The sequence below is a fragment of the Hyla sarda genome, chromosome 3 (assembly GCF_029499605.1).
Source record: "Hyla sarda isolate aHylSar1 chromosome 3, aHylSar1.hap1, whole genome shotgun sequence".
Lineage (NCBI taxonomy): Eukaryota > Metazoa > Chordata > Amphibia > Anura > Hylidae > Hyla > Hyla sarda.
The window spans coordinates 24,882,606-24,902,969 of record NC_079191.1 but is presented as its reverse complement, the minus strand read 5'-3'; the positions used below and the strand labels follow the sequence as shown (position 1 = coordinate 24,902,969).

Sequence of the window (20,364 nt, the reverse complement as noted above, 5' to 3'; positions counted from 1 at the left end):
GAGAAACAAAGGTCTTTCCTGGAGGAATCTGCCTGATGGAGGCAGGAGAAGTGGAGATCAGGCAGTCAGGTGGAATGATGTGTTGCGGAGGGAGATCAACTTCTGAGGCATCCGAGGAACGAGAGAGAGCATCGGCCCTAATGTTCTTATCGGCAGGACGAAAGTGAATCTCATAATTAAATCGGGCAAAGAACAGAGACCACCGGGCCTGGCGAGGATTCAGCCGTTGGGCAGACTGGAGGTAGGAGAGGTTCTTGTGGTCGGTGTAGATAATAACAGGAAATCTTGATCCCTCCAGCAGATGCCTCCATTCCTCAAGTGCTAATTTAATGGCTAGAAGCTCTCGATCCCCGATGGAGTAGTTCCTCTCCGCTGGAGAGAAGGTCCTAGAGAAAAAACCACAAGTGACAGCATGCCCGGAAGAATTTTTTTGTAGAAGAACAGCTCCAGCTCCCACTGAGGAGGCATCAACCTCCAATAGGAAGGGTTTGGAAGGGTCAGGTCTGGAGAGCACGGGAGCCGAAGAAAAGGCAGACTTGAGTCGTTTAAAGGAGTCTTCTGCTTGAGGAGGCCAGGACTTGGGATCAGCATTTCTTTTGGTTAAAGCCACGATAGGAGCCACAATGGTAGAAAAATGTGGAATAAATTGCCTGTAATAATTGGCGAACCCCAAAAAGCGTTGGATAGCACGGAGTCCGGAGGGGCGTGGCCAATCTAAGACGGCAGAGAGTTTGTCTGGATCCATCTGTAGTCCCTGGCCAGAGACCAAATATCCTAGAAAAGGAAGAGATTGGCATTCAAACAGACATTTCTCAATTTTGGCATAGAGTTGGTTGTCACGAAGTCTCTGAAGAACCATACGGACATGCTGGCGGTGTTCTTCTAGATTGGCAGAAAAAATTAGGATATCGTCCAGATATACAACAACACAGGAGTATAACAAATCACGAAAAATTTCATTGACAAAGTCTTGGAAGACGGCAGGGGCATTGCACAGTCCAAAGGGCATGACCAGATACTCAAAGTGTCCATCTCTGGTGTTAAATGCCGTTTTCCACTCGTCCCCCTCTCTGATGCGGATGAGGTTATAGGCGCCTCTTAAGTCCAATTTAGTGAAGATGTGGGCACCTTGGAGGCGATCAAAGAGTTCAGAGATGAGGGGTAAGGGGTAGCGGTTCTTAACCGTGATTTTATTAAGACCGCGGTAGTCAATGCAAGGACGTAGGGAGCCATCTTTTTTGGACACAAAGAAAAATCCGGCTCCGGCAGGAGAGGAGGATTTACGGATAAAGCCCTTTTTTAGATTCTCCTGGACGTATTCGGACATGGCAAGAGTCTCTGGGGCAGAGAGAGGATAAATTCTGCCCCGGGGTGGAGTAGTACCCGGGAGGAGGTCGATAGGGCAATCATAAGGCCTGTGAGGAGGTAGAGTCTCAGCTTGTTTTTTGCAGAAAACATCCGCGAAGTCCATATAGGCCTTAGGGAGACCGGTTACTGGAGGAACCACAGAGTTACGGCAAGGGTTACTGGGAACCGGTTTTAGACAGTTCTTGGAACAAGAGGACCCCCAACTCTTGATCTCCCCAGTGGACCAATCCAGGGTTGGGGAATGAAGTTGAAGCCAGGGAAGTCCAAGGAGAATCTCCGAGGTGCAATTGGGGAGGACCAAAAGTTCAATCCTCTCATGATGAGATCCGATGCTCATAAGAAGGGGCTCCGTGCGGAAACGTATGGTACAGTCCAATCTTTCATTATTTACACAATTGATGTAGAGGGGTCTGGCGAGACTGGTCACCGGGATGTTGAACCTGTTGACGAGAGAGGCCAAAATAAAATTTCCTGCAGATCCAGAGTCCAAGAAGGCCACTGTAGAGAAGGAGAAGGCAGAGGCAGACATCCGCACAGGCACAGTAAGACGTGGAGAAGCAGAGTAGACATCAAGGACTGTCTCACCTTTGTGCGGAGTCAGCGTACGTCTTTCCAGGCGGGGAGGACGGATAGGACAATCCCTCAGGAAGTGTTCGGTACTAGCACAGTACAGGCAGAGGTTCTCCATACGGCGTCGTGTCCTCTCTTGAGGTGTCAGGCGAGACCGGTCGACCTGCATAGCCTCCACGGCGGGAGGCACAGGAACAGATTGCAGGGGACCAGAGGAGAGAGGAGCCGAGGAGACGAAACGCCTCGTGCGAACAGAGTCCATATCTTGGCGGAGTTCCTGACGCCTTTCAGAAAAACGCATGTCAATGCGAGTGGCTAGGTGAATAAGTTCATGTAGATTAGCAGGAATTTCTCGTGCGGCCAGAACATCTTTAATGTTGCTGGATAGGCCTTTTTTGAAGGTCGCGCAGAGGGCCTCATTATTCCAGGACAATTCTGAAGCAAGTGTACGGAATTGTACGGCATACTCGCCAACGGAAGAATTACCCTGGACCAGGTTCAACAGGGCAGTCTCAGCAGAAGAGGCTCGGGCAGGTTCCTCAAAGACACTTCGGATTTCCGAGAAGAAGGAGTGTACAGAGGCAGTGACGGGGTCATTGCGGTCCCAGAGCGGTGTGGCCCATGACAGGGCTTTTCCGGACAGAAGACTGACTACGAAAGCCACCTTAGACCTTTCAGTGGGAAACAGGTCCGACATCATCTCCAGATGCAGGGAACATTGGGAAAGAAAGCCACGGCAAAACTTAGAGTCCCCATCAAATTTATCCGGCAAGGATAAGCGTATCCCAGGAGCGGCCACTCGCTGCGGAGGAGGTGCAGGAGCTGGCGGAGGAGATGACTGCTGAAGCTGTGGTAGCAACTGTTGTAGCATAACGGTCAGTTGAGACAGCTGTTGGCCTTGTTGCGCTATCTGTTGTGACTGCTGGGCGACCACCGTGGTGAGGTCAGCGACAACTGGCAGAGGAACTTCAGCGGGATCCATGGCCGGATCTACTGTCACGATGCCGGCTGGCAGGTAGTGGACCCTCTGTGCCAGAGAGGGATTGGCGTGGACCGTGCTAGTGGACCGGTTCTAAGTCACTACTGGTTTTCACCAGAGCCCGCCGCAAAGCGGGATGGTCTTGCTGCGGCGGTAGTGACCAGGTCGTATCCACTAGCAACGGCTCACCTCTCTGGCTGCTGAAGATAGGCGCGGTACAAGGGAGTAGGCAGAAGCAAGGTCGGACGTAGCAGAAGGTCGGGGCAAGCAGCAAGGATCGTAGTCAGGGGCAACGGCAGAAGGTCTGGAAACACAGGCAAGGAACACACAAGGAACGCTTTCACTGGCACTAAGGCAACAAGATCCGGCAAGGGAGTGCAAGGGAAGTGAGGTAATATAGGGAAGTGCACAGGTGAAAACCCTAATTGGAACCACTGCGCCAATCAGCGGCGCAGTGGCCCTTTAAATCGCAGAGACCCGGCGCGCGCGCGCCCTAGGGAGCGGGGCCGCGCGCGCGCCGGGACAGAACAGACGGGGAGCGAGTCAGGTAGGGGAGCCGGGGTGCGCATCGCGAGCGGGCGCTACCCGCATCGCGAATCGCATCCCGGCTGGCAGCGGGATCGCAGCGCCCCGGGTCAGAGGACGTGACCGGAGCGCTGCAGCGGAGGGAGTGAAGCGAGCGCTCCGGGGAGGAGCGGGGACCCGGAGCGCTCGGCGTAACAATATCTTAAATTATCACTGTAATAAATATATACCTTATGGGAATAAAAGGGCCAGAAATAAAAGAAAACCAATATGGATGAACAAAAATGTTAAGGGGCAATAAATGACAAAAATAAAGCATTTAAACTACTAAAACAGGACGGCAGTGAAGAAGCATTAAAAAGCTATAGAGAAAAATGTGAAATATGTAAAAAAGAGATAAAAGCCACAAAAATAGAGACAGAAAGGCTCATTGCCAAAGAGAGTAAAACTAACCCCAAAATGTTTTTTTAACTATATAAATTGTAAAAAGGTCAAAAATGAAAGAGTGTAGGCCCTTTAAAAAATGATAAAGAAGAAATTATAAACGGGGATCAGGAAAAAGCAAATATATTAACCCCTTAAGGACGCAGGGTTTTTCTGTTTTTGCACTTTTGTTTTCTCCTCCTTACCTTTTAAAAATCATAAACCTTTCATTTTTCCACCTAAAAATCCATATTATGGCTTATTTTTTGCGTCACCAATTCTACTTTGCAGAGACATCAGTCATTTTACCCAAACATTCACGGCGAAGCGGAAAAGAAAATCATTGTGCGACAAAATCGAAGAAAAAACGCCATTTTGTAACTTTTGGGGGCTTCAGTTTCTACGCAGTGCATATTTCGGTAAAAATGACACCTTATCATTATTTTGTAGGTCCATACGGTTAAAATGATCCCCTACTTATATAGGTTTGATTTTGTCGCACTTCTGGAAAAAATCATAACTACATGCAGGAAAATTTATACGTTTAAAAATGTCATCTTCTGACCCCTATAACTTTTTGCGCCGTGATCTGAAGTTTTTAGCGGTACCATTTTTGTTTTGATCAGACTTTTTGATCACTTTTTATTCATTTTTTAATGGTATAAAAAGTGACCAAAAATACACTTTTTTGGACTTTGGAATTTTTTTGCGCGTACGCCATTGACCGTGCGGTTTAATTAAGGATATATTTTTATAGTTCGGACATTTACGCACTCGGCGATACCACATATGTTTATTTTTATTTACACTGTTTTATTTTTTTTATGGGAAAAGGGGGGTGATTCAAACTTTTATTAGGGAAGGGGTTAAATGACCTTTATTAACACTTTTCTTTAACTTTTTTTTGCAGTGTTATAGGTCCCATAGGGACCAATAACACTGCACACACTGATCTCTTATACTGATCATTGTTATCCCATAGGGACCTATAACACTGCACACACTGATCTTTTACACAGATCACAGGCGTGTATTAACACGCCTGTGATCAGTGTTATCGGTGCTTGACGGCTCCTGCCTGGATCTCAGGCACGGAGCAGTAATTCGTCTATCGGACACCGAGGAGGCAGGTAAGGGCCCTCCCGGTGTCCTGTAAGCTGTTCGGGACGACACGATTTCACCACGGCGGTCCCGAACAGCCCGACTGAGCAGCCGGGTTACTTTCACTTCAGACGCGGCGGACAGCTTTAATCGTCGCGTCTGAAGGGTTAATACAGGGCATCACCACGATCGGTGATGTCCTGTATTAACCGCGGTTCCCGGACGTTGATAGCCACCGGGACCGACCCAATATGACGCGGGGACACAGCGTGACCCCATGGCATATCGCGGGAGCCGGCGGAGGACGTACATATACATCCTTCGTCGTTAAGGGGTTAAATAAATTCTTCTCTGCTATATTCACCGAGGAAAATGAAATGCCAGGTGAAATACAGCGAGATAAGGTAAACTCCCCAATACAGGTCACCTGTCTAACCCGGGAAGAAGTACAGTGCCGCCTACAAAAAATCTAAATAGACAAATCGCCAGGTCCAGATGGCATACACCCCCGTGTTCTAAAGGAATTAAGTAATGTAATAGACAGACCCCTATTTTTAATATTCATGGACTCTATAGTAACAGGGACTGTTCCCCAGGACTGGCGCATGGCAAATGTGGTGCCAATATTTAAAAAGGGGACAAAAGGTGACCCTGGGAATTATAGGTCTGTTAGTTTAACCTCCGTTGTATGTAAATTGTTGATAGTTTTCTAAGAGATGCTATTTTGGAATATCTTGATAAAAATAAACGTATGACCCCCATATCAGCATGGCTTTATGAGGGATCGGTCCTGTCAAACTAACCTGATCAGATTTTATGGAGGAGGTGAGCTCCAGACTGGACCAGGAGGAATCGCTGGATGTCATATATCTGGATTTTTCCAAAGCATTTAATACAGTGCCACATAAAAGGTTGGTGCATAAAATGAAAAGGATGGGGCTGGGGGAGAATGTGTGTAAGTGGTTAAGTAACTGGCTCAGTGATAGGAAACAGAGGCTGGTTATTAATGGTACTTATTCTGATTGGGGGACTGTTACTAGTAGGGTACCACAGGGGTCAGTCTTGGGTCCTGTTCTATTTAATATATTTATTAATGACCTTGTAGAGGGATTGTATAGTAAAGTAGCAATCTTTGCAGATGATACTAAACTCTGTAAAGCGGTAAACACAATAGAGGACAGTGCACTGTTACAAATGGATCTGGATAGGTTGGAGGCTTGGGCTGGGAAGTGGCAGATGAGGTTCAACACTGATAAATGTAAGGTAATGCACATGGGGAAGAAAAATCCGTGCTGGATTATGTATTAAATGGGAGAACACTTGGGATGACTGACGTGGAAAAGGACTTAGGGGTCTTAGTTAACAGTAAATTTAGCTGTAGTGACCAGTGTCAGGCAGCTGCTGCCAAGGCAAATAAAACCATGAGGTGCATCAATAGGGGCATAGATGCCCACGACAAGGAAATAATTCTACCGCTGTACAAATCTCTAGTCAGACCACACATAGAATACTGTGTACAGTACTGGGCACCAGTGTACAAGAAAGATATAGTGGAGCTGGAGAGGGTTCAAAGACGGGCAACCAGAGTAATACGGGGAATGGGAGGACTACAGCACCCAGAAAGATTATCAGAATTAGGGTTATTTAGTTTAGAGAAAAGAAGGCTTAGGGGCGACCTAATAACTATGTATAAATATATCAGGGGACAGTACAGAGATCTCTCCCATGATCTATTTATACCCAGGACTGTATCTATAACCAGGGGGCATCCTCTACGTCTAGAGGAAAGAAGGTTTCTACACCAGCACAGACGGGGGTTCTTTACTGTAAGAGCAGTGAGACTGTGGAATTCTCTCCTGGAGGAGGTGGTCATGGTGAACTCTGTAAAATAATTTAAAAGGGGCTGGATGCATTTTTGGAGAGTAAGAACATTGCTGGTTATGGATTCTAGATTTATAGGGAAAGAACATTGATCCAGGGATTTATTCTGATGCCATATTTGGAGTCGGGAAGGAGTTTTTACCTCTAGTATGAGGGTTTTTTTGCCTTCCTCTGGATTAACTCAGTAGGGACTCCTTAGGGATATAGGTTGAACTTGATGGACTCTGGTCTTTTTTCAACCTTATGAACTATGTTACAAAAGGTGTAACCCAGGTGAACATTTACCCTGTGTGAGCAATGAGTAACACATTTTTGGTGGCTGGTAGTAAGCCACATGTACAGAGAGTATATATACTATGAAAAAAGAGAGCATAGCTCCTCATAAGCTGGTAATGTTTTAAGACCAAAGCATGAATTTAAGGTGAAGAAGAGTGCCCAATAATGAAAACTTGCTCATCTTGCTCTGTTGTGTATGATGACACAACAGTAATAAGCGCATGGATGCTAAAAGTGGTGGTTCAGCATCCTGGAGTCGGCAACAGGCCGATGATGCACATAAAGAGTAATATTGAGGAATATACCAGGTTAGTCAGCGCGATCCACCAGACAGGAGACTACTTTAATCAGAAAAGTTCAGTTTCATTAGCCTAATAAAACTGAACTTTTCTGCTTAAAGTAGTCTCCTGTCTGGTGGATCGCGCTGACTAACCTGGTATATTCCTCAATACTATCTCTTTATTTGCATGTACAGAGATTGAAGATTTTGTGTAGTTAGTGCTGAACAAGCAGGATTTATTTTGTATTGGTTTGCGCCTGAAGTTAAAGGGGTACTCCGCTGCTCATAGTTTGGAACAAACAGTTCTGAACGTTGGAGCCGGCGCCGGGAGCTCGTGATGTCATAGCCCCGCCCCCTCATGACGTCACACCTTGCCCCCTCAATGCAAGTCTATGGGAGGGGGCGTGGCTGCTGCCATGCCCCCTCCCATAGACTTGCATTGAGGGGTGGGGCATGACATCATGAGGGGGCGGGGCTATGACATCACGAGCTCCCGGCGCTGGCCCCAACATTCAGAACAGTTTGTTCCAAACGCTGAGCAGCGGAGTACCCCTGGACATTTCCTGGACTTATTATGTCTTGAATATTTGATAGGTCATTGAGAAAACTTATATAGTGTGTGAGATGATAACTTGTACTACAATGAGCAAAACATATAGGGTCCCATTTACTAAGGCTTTTCCGAACAGATTTTTGGGGGTATTTTGTGTCGCTTGTGTCATGTGTCCGAATTTCCGACAAAAAATCCAAAAAACCCTACTAACCACTTTACTCAGAAAACCCTACATAGGGGTGTGACCATTAGGAAAAAGGCATGAGTCTTCAAAAAAAAAAAAAAAAACACTCACGTTTTCATAAAATGTGGTGGATACCATGGAAAAACACCTGTCGGAAACAAAAACCCACAAAGAAAACTACACTCCACTCTTAGTAAATTGTGTGATACCTGTTACCGAAATTCCCTGACCGGAAGCCAGGCCCTGTGTTATAGGAACATCCCAGAGCTCCTTGCCAGTTTTCTGGTGCTGATGGTCCATCCAGTTCACTGAGGAAAGTATAAGGAAGTATAATAAAAGTACAATCCCATAAGCACAGAGGAGGTTCACAATGCTGGAGAATATACACTGCATCACCCCTGCTGTCACTGGACCCATTTTCAGTCCTCTGAATCCTTCACAGCATAACCCAATCCTACTGTTCCTATCAGTGGCGTCACTTGAAGCTCCTAAGCCCCAATGCAAAGTCATGTGCCATCTATAACACTAGTGTCTTCTTATAAGGTTGAGGGGCATTTTGGCTCCTTCAGGCACCAGAACTGGATATGAATGCTGCCTCTGCATAGATATACCCTTGGGCTGTAGTAGTTGCCCCTCTTGTTTAGAAAAAGTACCCCCTCTGTTCATAAATACCACCATCTCAGGACCATCCTACACTTAACTGCCCTCCTTGCTGCCTCTATGGCACATGAGTCATTCCTACCTTCCCCATAGATGTCTGTCTTTCTCCATCCTTCTCCTGGTGGATTGGTTTCACCTAGAGTTGAGCAAGCCGAGCCCCCGTATCCGGATTGGATATGAATTAGGGGGGGGACCACGGCTTGCCAAACTTTAGAACATTGCCAGTTTTGGCTCACGCGAACCTGCCAATGTCGGGGCTGAGCTGTGCCCGCAGCTAGACAGCTGCCGGCACAGCTCATCCTGGGCTGAGTGCTATGTGTGAGCCTAGCAAGGAAAGAGTTCACTGAGCAGCGCTAGTTAACTCTTTGGAGAAAGGAGTTTGTAAACAGTATACAGCGTAGGCTACCTTCTTCCCGTTCCAAGCATCTTTTTCTGTAGCCCCTCCGCTAATGATGACATCACTAGAGGCGGAGCTACAGAAGAAGAAGATCACAGACAGGAACTCGGTTGGTAAGTATGGGTCTGTTCACATTGTGCATTTTTAGCATGCCTTTTTGTTTAAAAAAAAAAAAAGAATGTTAAAAATGTATAATGTGAACAAAACCTTTTTATCACTGTGTTTCCAAACAGGAAGGCTTCAGCTGTTGCTAAACCACAACTTTCATCATTCCCAGACAGCCCTTGGCTGTCTGGGAATGATGGGAGTTGTAGTTTAGCAACAGCGAGACTCCAGCTGTTGCTGCACTACAATTCCCATAATTTCCAGACAGACTTCGGCAAAAACACTTTCTTAAAGTTGTGCGAGGCCAGTGAGCCGAACTTTAGGAATACTCGCTCATCCTCAGTTACAGCACTATGGCTAAGTTTGTACTTGTTTTTTTTTTTTGGGGGGGGGGGGGGGGGGAGGCCAAGAAAAACGCCAATTCTGCCGCATGGCGTTTTTTCGGCCAAAAAACGCTGCGGCCAGATGTTGGCTGTAAATCAATGAAAAATCGCAAAATTGTTTTTCCACATGCCATTTTTCAGTTTGGTGTTTTTTTTTATCCTTTTGGCTTATTTTTTTTTTTTTACTCTTTTTTGGTGTTTTTCAGCTCCTGTAAAATCGCAGCATGTTGAACCACTGGTGTTTTTTTCCCTGAAATAGTGGTGTTTTTCTCCCATAGAAGTCTATGGCAGTAAAAAAAAAACGCTAAGAAAAACACCATGTGGGTTTTTTCAGGTGGTTATTATTCGCTTTTGGACTTTAACGATCCAAAAAAGTGAGTGGAGATACCTTTTTAATAAAATTTCGTAGGGTACCATTACAAAAAACATTAATAAAAAAGATACAGTAGTTATGGAAAAAATTGTATTTACCGAAATTTTTTATTTTTATAACAACATTTTTATTAATTTTTAAACAGGGATCAATTTTTGTGGGCAGGCAGGGCACTAAAAAATATAGCCGACAATAATAAAAATGGAGTGTGTGTGTGTCTTTGGTACTGCTACTACCAGCATGGAGCACACACTGTTCCATGATGGGAGTAGTAGTTACCTGTACTAATTGCCAGATTGCCCCGGGTCCGTTGCAATCCTCCTGTATAATGTATAGATGCGGCCGGTCGCTCTTCTATGGTCCCCTGCATTGCCGTATATATACACTTATTCATATTTCCCGCAGAGAGCTGTGATTGACCAGATGGTTCCAGCCAATCACAGCTCTAGGAATATGTGTATATATGTCAGTGAAGTTGACCATAGAAGAGCGGCGGCCGCATCTATACATTATACAGGAGGATCAGAGCGGGTGTCACGAGTGACATCCACTGTGATCTTTCCTTAACTGCAGGTACTACTACTTCCAACATGGAACAGAGTGTGCTCCATGATGGGAGTAGTAGTACCTGCAGTTAAGGACAGATCACAGCGGGTGTCACTCCTGACACCCAGTGTGATCGTCCTATCTATTGCAGAGATGTGGAGCGGCTCTATACAGCGCTCCGCATCTCTGCACTATACTCCGGCCAGTGATATGAATAGAACATCGCTCATTCATATTTCCCTCAGAGCTGTGATTGGCTGCAACCATCCGGCCAATCACCACTCTGGGCGGAAAATATGAATGAGTGATGTTCTATTCACATCACTGACCGGAGTACAGAGCAGAGATGTGAGCGCTGTATAGAGCCGCTCTGCATCTCTGCTATATTAGGGACGATTGCATATGGCTATTAGTACAGGTATTACTACTCCCATCATGGAATAGTGTGTTCCATGCTGGGTGTAGTAGTACTACCTAAACATTTTCAAAAAAGAGAGAAAAAAAAGTGAAACACACACACACTTTATTAAAAATTAATTAAAATGTTGTTATAAAAAATATAAAGTTAAATACATGTTTTCCATCACTACTGCATCCTTTTTTTTTTTTTTTTTCTTTTTTGGTACCCAACAAATTTTGGGTGCCAAAAATGCAATTTGCACACAAATGAAAAATCACCATTAAAAACGACAGACGCAGGAAATTGCACTGGCGTTCTTTCAGGTGATTTGTCTTAAAAAAAACAAGTAGAAACTTAGCCTAAAGAATACCCATAAGGACGAGCTTTATGTACACTCAATTGGATTTATAATAAGTTTACCAGAGTTTATTTCCACAATGTATCATACATATCTGCGCAATGACGTATCTTATGTTATCACGTTACCATATTAAAGTCCGCGCATCCTCAAAACCAATAGGCTGTGCTGGAATATGGGAGATGCCTTTAATCTCCGACTCTGGAATTCTGTATGTATACTCTGAAAAAAATACATATGACAGAGCAAATAGGAAGTAATGTATTGTGGTAATGAAGCACTTACACAATATAGAAGATTAATGTTGGTCATTTTAAAGGGGTACTCCACTCCCGCACATTCGGAACATTTAGTTCCGTACACTGGGAGCGGGCTTCGGGGGTCGTCACCCCCCCTGGTGATGTCACGCCCTGCCCCCTCAATGCAAGTCTATGGGAGGGGGTGTGGCAGCCATCACGCCCCCTCCCATAGACTTTCATTGCGTTACATCACGAGGGGCGGGATGTAATGTCACGAGGGAGCGTGGAGTACCCCTTTAAGAAGAAGAAGACAATGAAGACAGTGGCTGCACCATTACCTTTAGCTGGATAATAGGGCGTGAGTTGGTCTCCAAAATTCTCCTTGAATGAACCCCTTTCTACACCAGATGGGGGCAAATGCCAGGAGTGCGGGTAGGTTTCAGCAGGATTGGACTTTCCATCATTTATATCTTTTGGATCAGTGTATATGATTACTCCAATAACTCCAAATTTGGCAGCATTTATTGCCTAAAAAGCCATTAAATTATCATTTAAATGTTTTCAAATCAACTGGTGCCAGAAAGTTAAACAGATTTGTAAATTACTTCTATGTAAAAATCTTAATCCTTCCAGTACTTATGAGCTGCTGTATGCTCCAGAGGAAGTTGTGTAGTTCTTTCCAGTCTGACCACAGTGCTCTCTGCTGACACCTCTGTCCATGTCAGGAACTGTCTAGAGCAGGAAAGGTTTGCTATGGGGATTTGTTCCCGCTCTGGACAGTTCATGATACGGACAGAGGTGTCAGCAGAGAGCACTGTGGTCAGACTGGAAAGAACTACACAACTTCCTCTGAAGCATACAGCAGCTGATAAGTACTGGGAAGAAAAGGATTTTTAAATAGAAGCAATTTACAAATCTTACATCAACAAAAAAAAACACAGCTGAGATATATGCCGTCACTGGGTCATATATACATAGCTACACCAACAAATAGAACACCAGTCACTATTGAAAATAATGGAAATACTTTATTGTTCACAATACTATAAAAGCATACAAAATACATAACAATGAGAGATTGACACTGAGAATACAAATGTGCAGAAAAAAGGTGGTACTGGCAGTAGACGTACGTACATACATAAAGAAGCTGACCGGAGAGATAATGTGGCAAATGATAATCTGTAAGCATATATACCATAGCAGCATAGGGCTATATACCACAAGAGGCTAGGTAAGACAAAGTGCATAGACATACAAAAAAGAGGAAATAAGAGCCTGTACAGATATTACAGAAAGTACCAACTGAATGTCATCCGGAGCACAGCACCACTTACCCCTAAGTATGTTTCACCATAATGGCTTCCTCAGGGGGCCACCCCTTCTACATCACATGCCTATTAATTCCAATGAGATTCCGCTATCCCATTCAGACAGCAGTATTTCCACTGCAGGCATTCCGCTGTGGAAATTCTGCTATCCGCATTCCGCAAAAAAATATAAGACCAGTCTGCGGCGGAACCAGTGGGGCTTGAATTTAGGAGGAATTCTGGCAGAATTACGCAATTTCGGTCAGTAAGCTTTTCTGAATGGAATTTCTGCAGAATTGCAGAAATTTCACGGTGTGAACATACCCTTACACAGAGGAAAAAGAGAGACCACCTGCTTGAACCAGTGCTGATGCTGCTGTAATCACAGGACTGTGTTAGAATGTTCCCTCTACGGGCAGCTTGTTTTTCATTGGTTTGGGAAAATATTCAGGTTTATTGAGCTCTACCAAATCTTTACTTTCCTTTCTACCTACAAACAAATAAATGGTTGTGGCAACTTGTTTTGTCTTACTCAGACCAATATTGATATTACTGGTGCTTGAAACTTACAAGAGTTTGAAGGTGATGGCAAACATAACGATATAAATTCACTTTAGTATTTAAAAAAATTGTGTGTATGTATATATATATATATATATATATATATATATATATGTGTGTGTGTGTGTGTGTGTGTGTGTGTGTCCTAAGCTTTTTGGTGCATATAAAAAAAAAATATATATATATATATATATATATATATATATATATATATATCTATTAATCAACACTCTGCATATTAATTTATAAGTTCAGATCTCTCTCACCTTATTTACTCTTCCAGTGCCTCCATAGCGTACAATTGCGATGGTCCCATTCAGACTTATTGTATTAGCCAGGTACTGGAAATCACTTATTTTGCCTTCATTAGCATATACAAGTTTTCCCTTGAAAGATAAAGTCAAATAGAAGGATGATGAAGACTAGGGGCGACCATTGTAATGAGAAATCTAGACATTCAAAAACATACGCATACAGACTTGTGATACTATCAATTTGACTAATAAAATTAAAGGGGAACTCTGGCAGAAAAGTTCATTTTTCATATATGCCCGGGCATCTAGGATAAAAATAATACACAATGACTTAACTTCCGCTACTCCCCCGGTGACGCTAGAATCTATCTTCCGTTTTACAGTGCGATCTTCTTACGGCTTTTGGTGCCCAACACCCCACATTACATTCAGCTTATCGACGGCCACAGAAATGTCCCTCTCCGGCCCGTGATAGGCTGAGCTGAAGGGTGAAGTAATGGGCCCGGGCACCAGAAAGAGGGCCAAACCCGGGCCCACCATGTCCCACTGTTAGAAGAAGATCAAGCAAGAGGATGGAAGACAGATTTCAGCGGCATCGGGGGAGCAGCAGAAGGTAAGTCAAACTTTATTATTTTCATTCTGGCGGCCCGGGCATATAGGAAAAGCAAAGATTTTCACCAGAGTTCCCCTTTAAGATGTAAAGATTTCAATATGTTGCTCCAATACACCTGAAAAAAAAGAGCAATTTTGTCAAATAGTTTTGTGTATGTTCCTCCTATGCAGAGCTATACATCGCCATGGTTACAGACTACAAATAAACCCTGGGTGTAGTCTGTTCCAGCAGTCATGTGTTATCTCTTTCATCTTCTTTATCTTCTAATTTCAATAGTCAGTTATCAATCTCAAGCATACCTTCACAGTACCATTGGGTGCAAAAGCAAGAAATGGCTGTAAAATGTTTGGGTCTTTCTGGTCGTTAGTAAGTTGGGACTCTGTTTCTTGAGATGTGAACTTGGCGCTACCGTCTGGGCTCACTGTGCAAAAAAAAAAAAAAAAGATAAAACATCACAACAAAAACATTCATAAAGGGGTATTCCAACATCAGGTAAAAAAAACTTTGGAGGTAGGCCCGCGCGTCACAGTCACAATGGCGCACTCGGCCTGCCTCCAAACATTACTGCACACACAGGGCTGCGGAAGGGAAGCCCTGTGCGTCTGCTCATAGCAAAATGTGCAGCATATTTCCAGTTGCTCAGCGGCTTTATCGCAGCGTGAAATATGCTGCGTATACACTATGTGTGATCAAGGGCCTTTTAAGTTTGGTTAAAAGTAATTTTTACAGCATAGAAGACATGAAGTGCCAAAACAGGCTTCAGTATACCAGTGATGAGCTTGTAGGCTGCAGTATACTAGTGATCAGGTCGTAGGCTGCAGTATACTAGTGATCAGTTTATAGGTTGCAGTATACCAGTGATCAGCTCGTAGGCTGCAGTATACCAGTGATCTTGTCGTAGGCTGCAGTATATCAGTGATCAGCTCGTAGGCTGCAGTATACCAGTGATCAGCTAGTAGGCTCCAGTATACCAGTGATCAGCTCGTAGGCTGCAGTATACCAGTGATCAGCTAGTAGGCTCCAGTATACCAGTGATCAGCTCGTAGGCTGCAGTATATCAGTGATCAGCTCGTAGGCTGCAGTATAGCAGTGATCATGTCGTAGGTTGCAGTATACCAGTGATCAGCTCGTAGGCCGCAATATACCAGTGATCAGCTCGTAGGTTGCAGTATACCAGTGATCATGTCGTAGGCTGCAGTATACCAGTGATCAGCTCGTAGGCCACAGTATACCAGTGATCAGCTCGTAGGCTGCAGTATACCAGTGATCAGCTCGTAGACCACAGTATACCAGTGATCAGCTCATAGGCTGCAGTATACCGTTGATCAGCTTGTAGGTCGCAGTATACCAGTGATCAGCTTGTAGGCTGCAGTATACCAGTGATCAGCTCATAGGCTGCAGTATACCAGTGATCAGCTCGTAGGCCACAGTATACCAGTGATCAGCTCATAGGCTGCAGTATACCAGTGATCAGCTTGTAGGCTGCAGTATACCAGTGATCAGCTCATAGGCTGCAGTGTGCCAGTGATCAGCTCGTAGGCCGCAGTATACCAGTGATCAGCTCGTAGGCTGCAGTATACCAGTGAACAGCTCGTAGGCTGCAGTATACCAGTGAACAGCTCGTAGGCTGCAGTATACCAGTGATCAGCTCGTAGGCTGCAGTATACCAGTGATCAGCTCGTAGGCTGCAGTATACCAGTGATCAGCTCGTAGGCTGCAGTATACTAGTGATCAGCTTGTAGGCTGCAGTATACCAGTGATCAGCTCGTAGGCTGCAGTATACCAGTGATCAGCTCGTAGGCTGCAGTATACCAGTGATCAGCTCGTAGGCCGCAGTATACCAGTGATCAGCTCGTAGGCCGCAGTATACCAGTGATCAGCTCGTAGGCCGCATTATACCAGTGATCAGCTCGTAGGCTGCAGTATACCAGTGATCAGCTCGTAGGCTGCAGTACACCAGTGATCAGCTCGTAGGCTGCAGTATACCAGTGATCGCTCGTAGGCTGCAGTATAGCAGTGATCAGCTCGTAGGCTGCAGTATACCAGTGATCAGCTCGTAGGCTGCAGTATACCAGTGATCAGCTCGTAGGCTGCAGTACACCAGTGATCAGCTCGTAGGCCGCAGTATACCAGTGATCGTTGGCTGTGCTGATGGTTATTTACTTATTTTGATGTCACTGTTGCGCTTTAACCATTAAAAAAAATCACACCCTAAAACACTCCTGTATTCTGGTCATGTTAGAGCAGCTCTCACCTGATCAGAAGCAGTAAGGACTATTAAATCCAGTGACCACAGGGGGCTTCTTCTCTGATGATATCTTCTGATGACTAAAGACTATACCAAGACATCTGTGGCCCCTTACTTCTGGAGTCTACCCAAAACTCTATAGTAACACAAGCTCCATCCTTTACACTGCCATCCTGCTTTACTAATGCTGTGCTTGCTGCTGCCCCATTACCATGTCTACAGCATACCTAGGGGACAGTGTACAAATCTAATCAGTAGGATCCCCTGGAACCCCTGGGTGATTGGAGCAGCCGCACATGATCCCATGTCACTCCATTCATTCTCTATGGGGTCTCCATACATGTGAGTGGAGCGATCAGCAATGTTCATAAGTCCCATAGAGAACAAATGGAGCTGCAGGTGATCATGTGCTGCTGCTACATTCATTTGGGGGACAAGGGACCTCTCTTCTCATGATCGGTGGTGGTCCCAGGGGTCAGGTCTCACCGATCAGATATTCTATATGACCCCATATCTCATATATACTGGTCCGTATGTACCCCTATCTCACATATACTGCTTCGTATGACCCTATATCGCACATGTACTGTTCCGTATGACATATATACTGCTCCCTATGACCCCCATCACATTTATACTGTTCCCTATGACCGCCTATCACATATATACTGTTCCCTATGACCCCCTATTACCTATATACTGCTCCCTATGACCCCCTATTACCTATATACTGCTCCCTATGACCCCTATCACATATATACTGCTCCCTATGGCCCCCTTATACACATATACCTTTATCTTTCTCACATTATACACTGCTCCCTATGCTCCCCATATACTGCTACCTATACCCCCATATACTGCTAACTTTACCCCCTATATACAGTTTATATGCCCCTCATCACATGTACTGGTCTCCCCACCTGCTTGAATTCAAGAAGGGAACAAGCGGGGGGGCGAGCTGAGACTAGAGAGAAGGAAAGAACCAATTGTCTGTCACCTAGCTTCTTTCATGCTGAAAGGGTGTCTACTACAGTAAAGGGGGCATTCAGGAGAAGTTTTCACGGGCCTGACTGCAAAAAGAGTAAAACCGGACACCCTGTGCCTCAAGGTCCTTGTCTGGTTGAGCAGACCTATCACAAATCGGGGCATACCCACCTGGATGTGCCAACAGAAACATGTCTCAGCAAGTAGGTCTGCTACAGACATCAAAGTTATCACTCCTGAGAAGAACCTGCAAAGTTATCACTCCTGAGAAAACCCTTGAAGAAGTCCAGGGAAAACCCCTGAAAACCCTTGAAGTGCTACAGCCTGGGAGTTATGGGGCAAACTGACACTGCTTTGTACCATCTGAAGTTGCCAAAAGTAAAAGTGAGTTGCACCGTCTCCTTGTTTCCCTGTGTCTGGTTATCTCCACCTAAAAACACCAAGAGCATTTCGACCTCCATCACCAGCACACAGTACACTGGGTCGTGCCCTGAGGATCCCACCATACTCCCACTAAGTGAAGTCCTTAATTGACAAGGATTATGAGTGTGTTTCACCGCTGGCACCATAACTACCACTGACACCCCTGTGAAGACCCAGAAACTCACACCAGGCACACCACAAAATACATATTTTTTGGGCATCCAGAACACTTTGAATTTAATCTACGCTCTGTTTTTTGGATATCTGTCGCTGCAATTTTTGAGCCAAAGCCAGAAGTGGATCCAGTAGGAAGCAGAATTTCTTCTTTTATATTTCCCATTCCTTTTGAATACACTTCCGCCTCTAGATATCTGATCCCCTATCCAAAGGATAAGATGTCTAATCGCGGGAGGTCCGGTCTCTGGGACCCCCAGCGATCTACATGTTGGCACCCCTGTGCTGTTAACATTTATGTTGAAAACGCTGGCTTCGGGCGGCTGTGGTCATGACGTCAGGCCATGCCCCCTCCGTTCATGTCTATGGGAGGGGTTGTGACAGCTGTGGTCGAGCCCCTGTGATCAGACATCTTATCCCCTATCCTAAGGATAAGATTTCTAGGGGTGGAGAACCCCAAGGGATAGGGGATAAGATGTATGATCGCGAGGGTCTGGCCACTGGGACCCCCCACGATCTCCATGCAGACACCCAGCGTTCTGAACATTTTGTTCAGAATGCTGGTTTCGGCGTCAAGTCACGCCCCCTCGTGAAGTCACACCACGCCCCCTCCATTTATGTCTAGACATGAATGGAGGGGGCATGATGTGACGTCACAACCACAGCCTCCCGGACCCAGCATTCTGAACATAATGTTCAGAACACTGGGTGTTTGCACGGAGATCGGGGGGGGGGGTCCCAGCAACCGGACCCCCGTGATCCGACATCTTATCCCCTATCCTTTGGATAGGGGATAAGATGTCTAGCAACGGAGTACCCCTTTAAGGCTATACATATGAATTAATGAAACTCATGACGATTCTACTTACAAACTTTGACACTGTTTGGATTCTTCTCATCGGGAAATGACAGGAAGACGTTATATCGTTCTGCCTTGGCTTCATCTAGACCAGTCTCTAAGTGATTCCAGCGAGCCAGCATCAGCTGCACCAGTTTTTCATCTGCCTCACTGGTGGCTACATGGGGCTTTTCGGACAGGATTCTGGAGAAAAGGAAAAATATTACTGTAATTTATGCTTTAAACCATCCGCAGTAGACAAACCAAAACCGAGAAACAATGGTGGAGATTTCATTATCTAAGACTACCTTCAGACACCTGCACCTTTTTTTGTCCTCCGTGATTACATTTTTGGGGCATTTAGTGTGTAATGGTGTACGGATTTATTTTTGCATGCATTTCTTTAATTATGTCATGTGATTCTTTAATTATAAGATGGGTTAAAAAAAAAACACATTAACTAGAGCAGGCTACATTTCTTTTTTTTTTAAACTGTCACTGACCCAAAAAAATGGCGCTTATGGGAGAAAAAAAAACTATATAAAAAAAAAAGCATTGTAGTTTTTTTTGTAAAGTTTTTTTTAATATCTTGTATAAAACTACCCTGAATGCGCCACAATTTTGGTTTAATTTGAACCAAAAATATGGTGAAATGAATGTGTGAGATTTATTACAGTATATATTTTAGACACTATTTGCTCCTCACCAAACAGTTTTCAAAAGTGTTCAGGTGTGGCTAGCTCAAAATATTAGTCTATGTACAAGAATGTAACTACTATAATACTGCTCAAATGTACGAAAAAATATAAATACTATAATACTGCTCCTATATATACAAGAATATAACTACTATCATACTGCTCCTATATACAAGAATATAACTACTATAACCCATTGAGGAGGAGAAGGTAGAAAGACCGCACTCACCCACTGTACTTGCTGGTAGATTGCAGATTTATTCAAAATGCAGAAAACAATTCCATATGGTGGAGGACGTGGAGGGGAAAAAAAAGCCAAACGGACTAGTGGCGCGAAACTAGTCCGTTTGGCTTTTTTTTCCCCTCCACGTCCTCCACCATATGGAATTGTTTTCTGCATTTTGAATAAATCTGCAATCTACCAGCAAGTACAGTGGGTGAGTGCGGTCTTTCTACCTTCTCCTCCTCAATGGTTTATGTTATCTGACATTACACCTGCACCCCCAGGTACGGCAGTACCTCAAATCATCCGGATAGCCCTTTATGCATTGCCTCAGGATTTCATTATTGTACAGGGATATATACTCTTTGGTGCCACTTTTTTCCCCTTCTCTCTTTGGACATTGATATAACTACTATAATACTGCCTCCAATATA

At 44.7% G+C, this 20,364-nt stretch overlaps 1 protein-coding gene across 4 annotated transcripts in view; it reads right to left on the bottom strand.

The window, feature by feature from the left end:
- Positions 1–20,364, bottom strand: part of LOC130361201 (aminopeptidase NAALADL1-like) — an 81,440-nt gene that overhangs the window by 39,327 nt on the left and 21,749 nt on the right. For all 4 annotated transcript variants that reach the window (XR_008890905.1, XM_056563915.1, XM_056563914.1 and 1 more), the window contains 6 exons: positions 19,041–19,213; positions 14,639–14,760; positions 13,739–13,858; positions 11,940–12,129; positions 11,491–11,584; positions 8,350–8,448 (listed from right to left, as the gene is read on the bottom strand). Coding sequence is in view for 3 of the 4 variants with exons in the window: in XM_056563914.1 (XP_056419889.1) it covers positions 8,350–8,448; positions 11,491–11,584; positions 11,940–12,129; positions 13,739–13,858; positions 14,639–14,760; positions 19,041–19,213 (798 nt within the window). In the remaining variant the exon portion in view is untranslated. The remainder of the gene's footprint in view (positions 1–8,349; positions 8,449–11,490; positions 11,585–11,939; positions 12,130–13,738; positions 13,859–14,638; positions 14,761–19,040; positions 19,214–20,364) is intronic.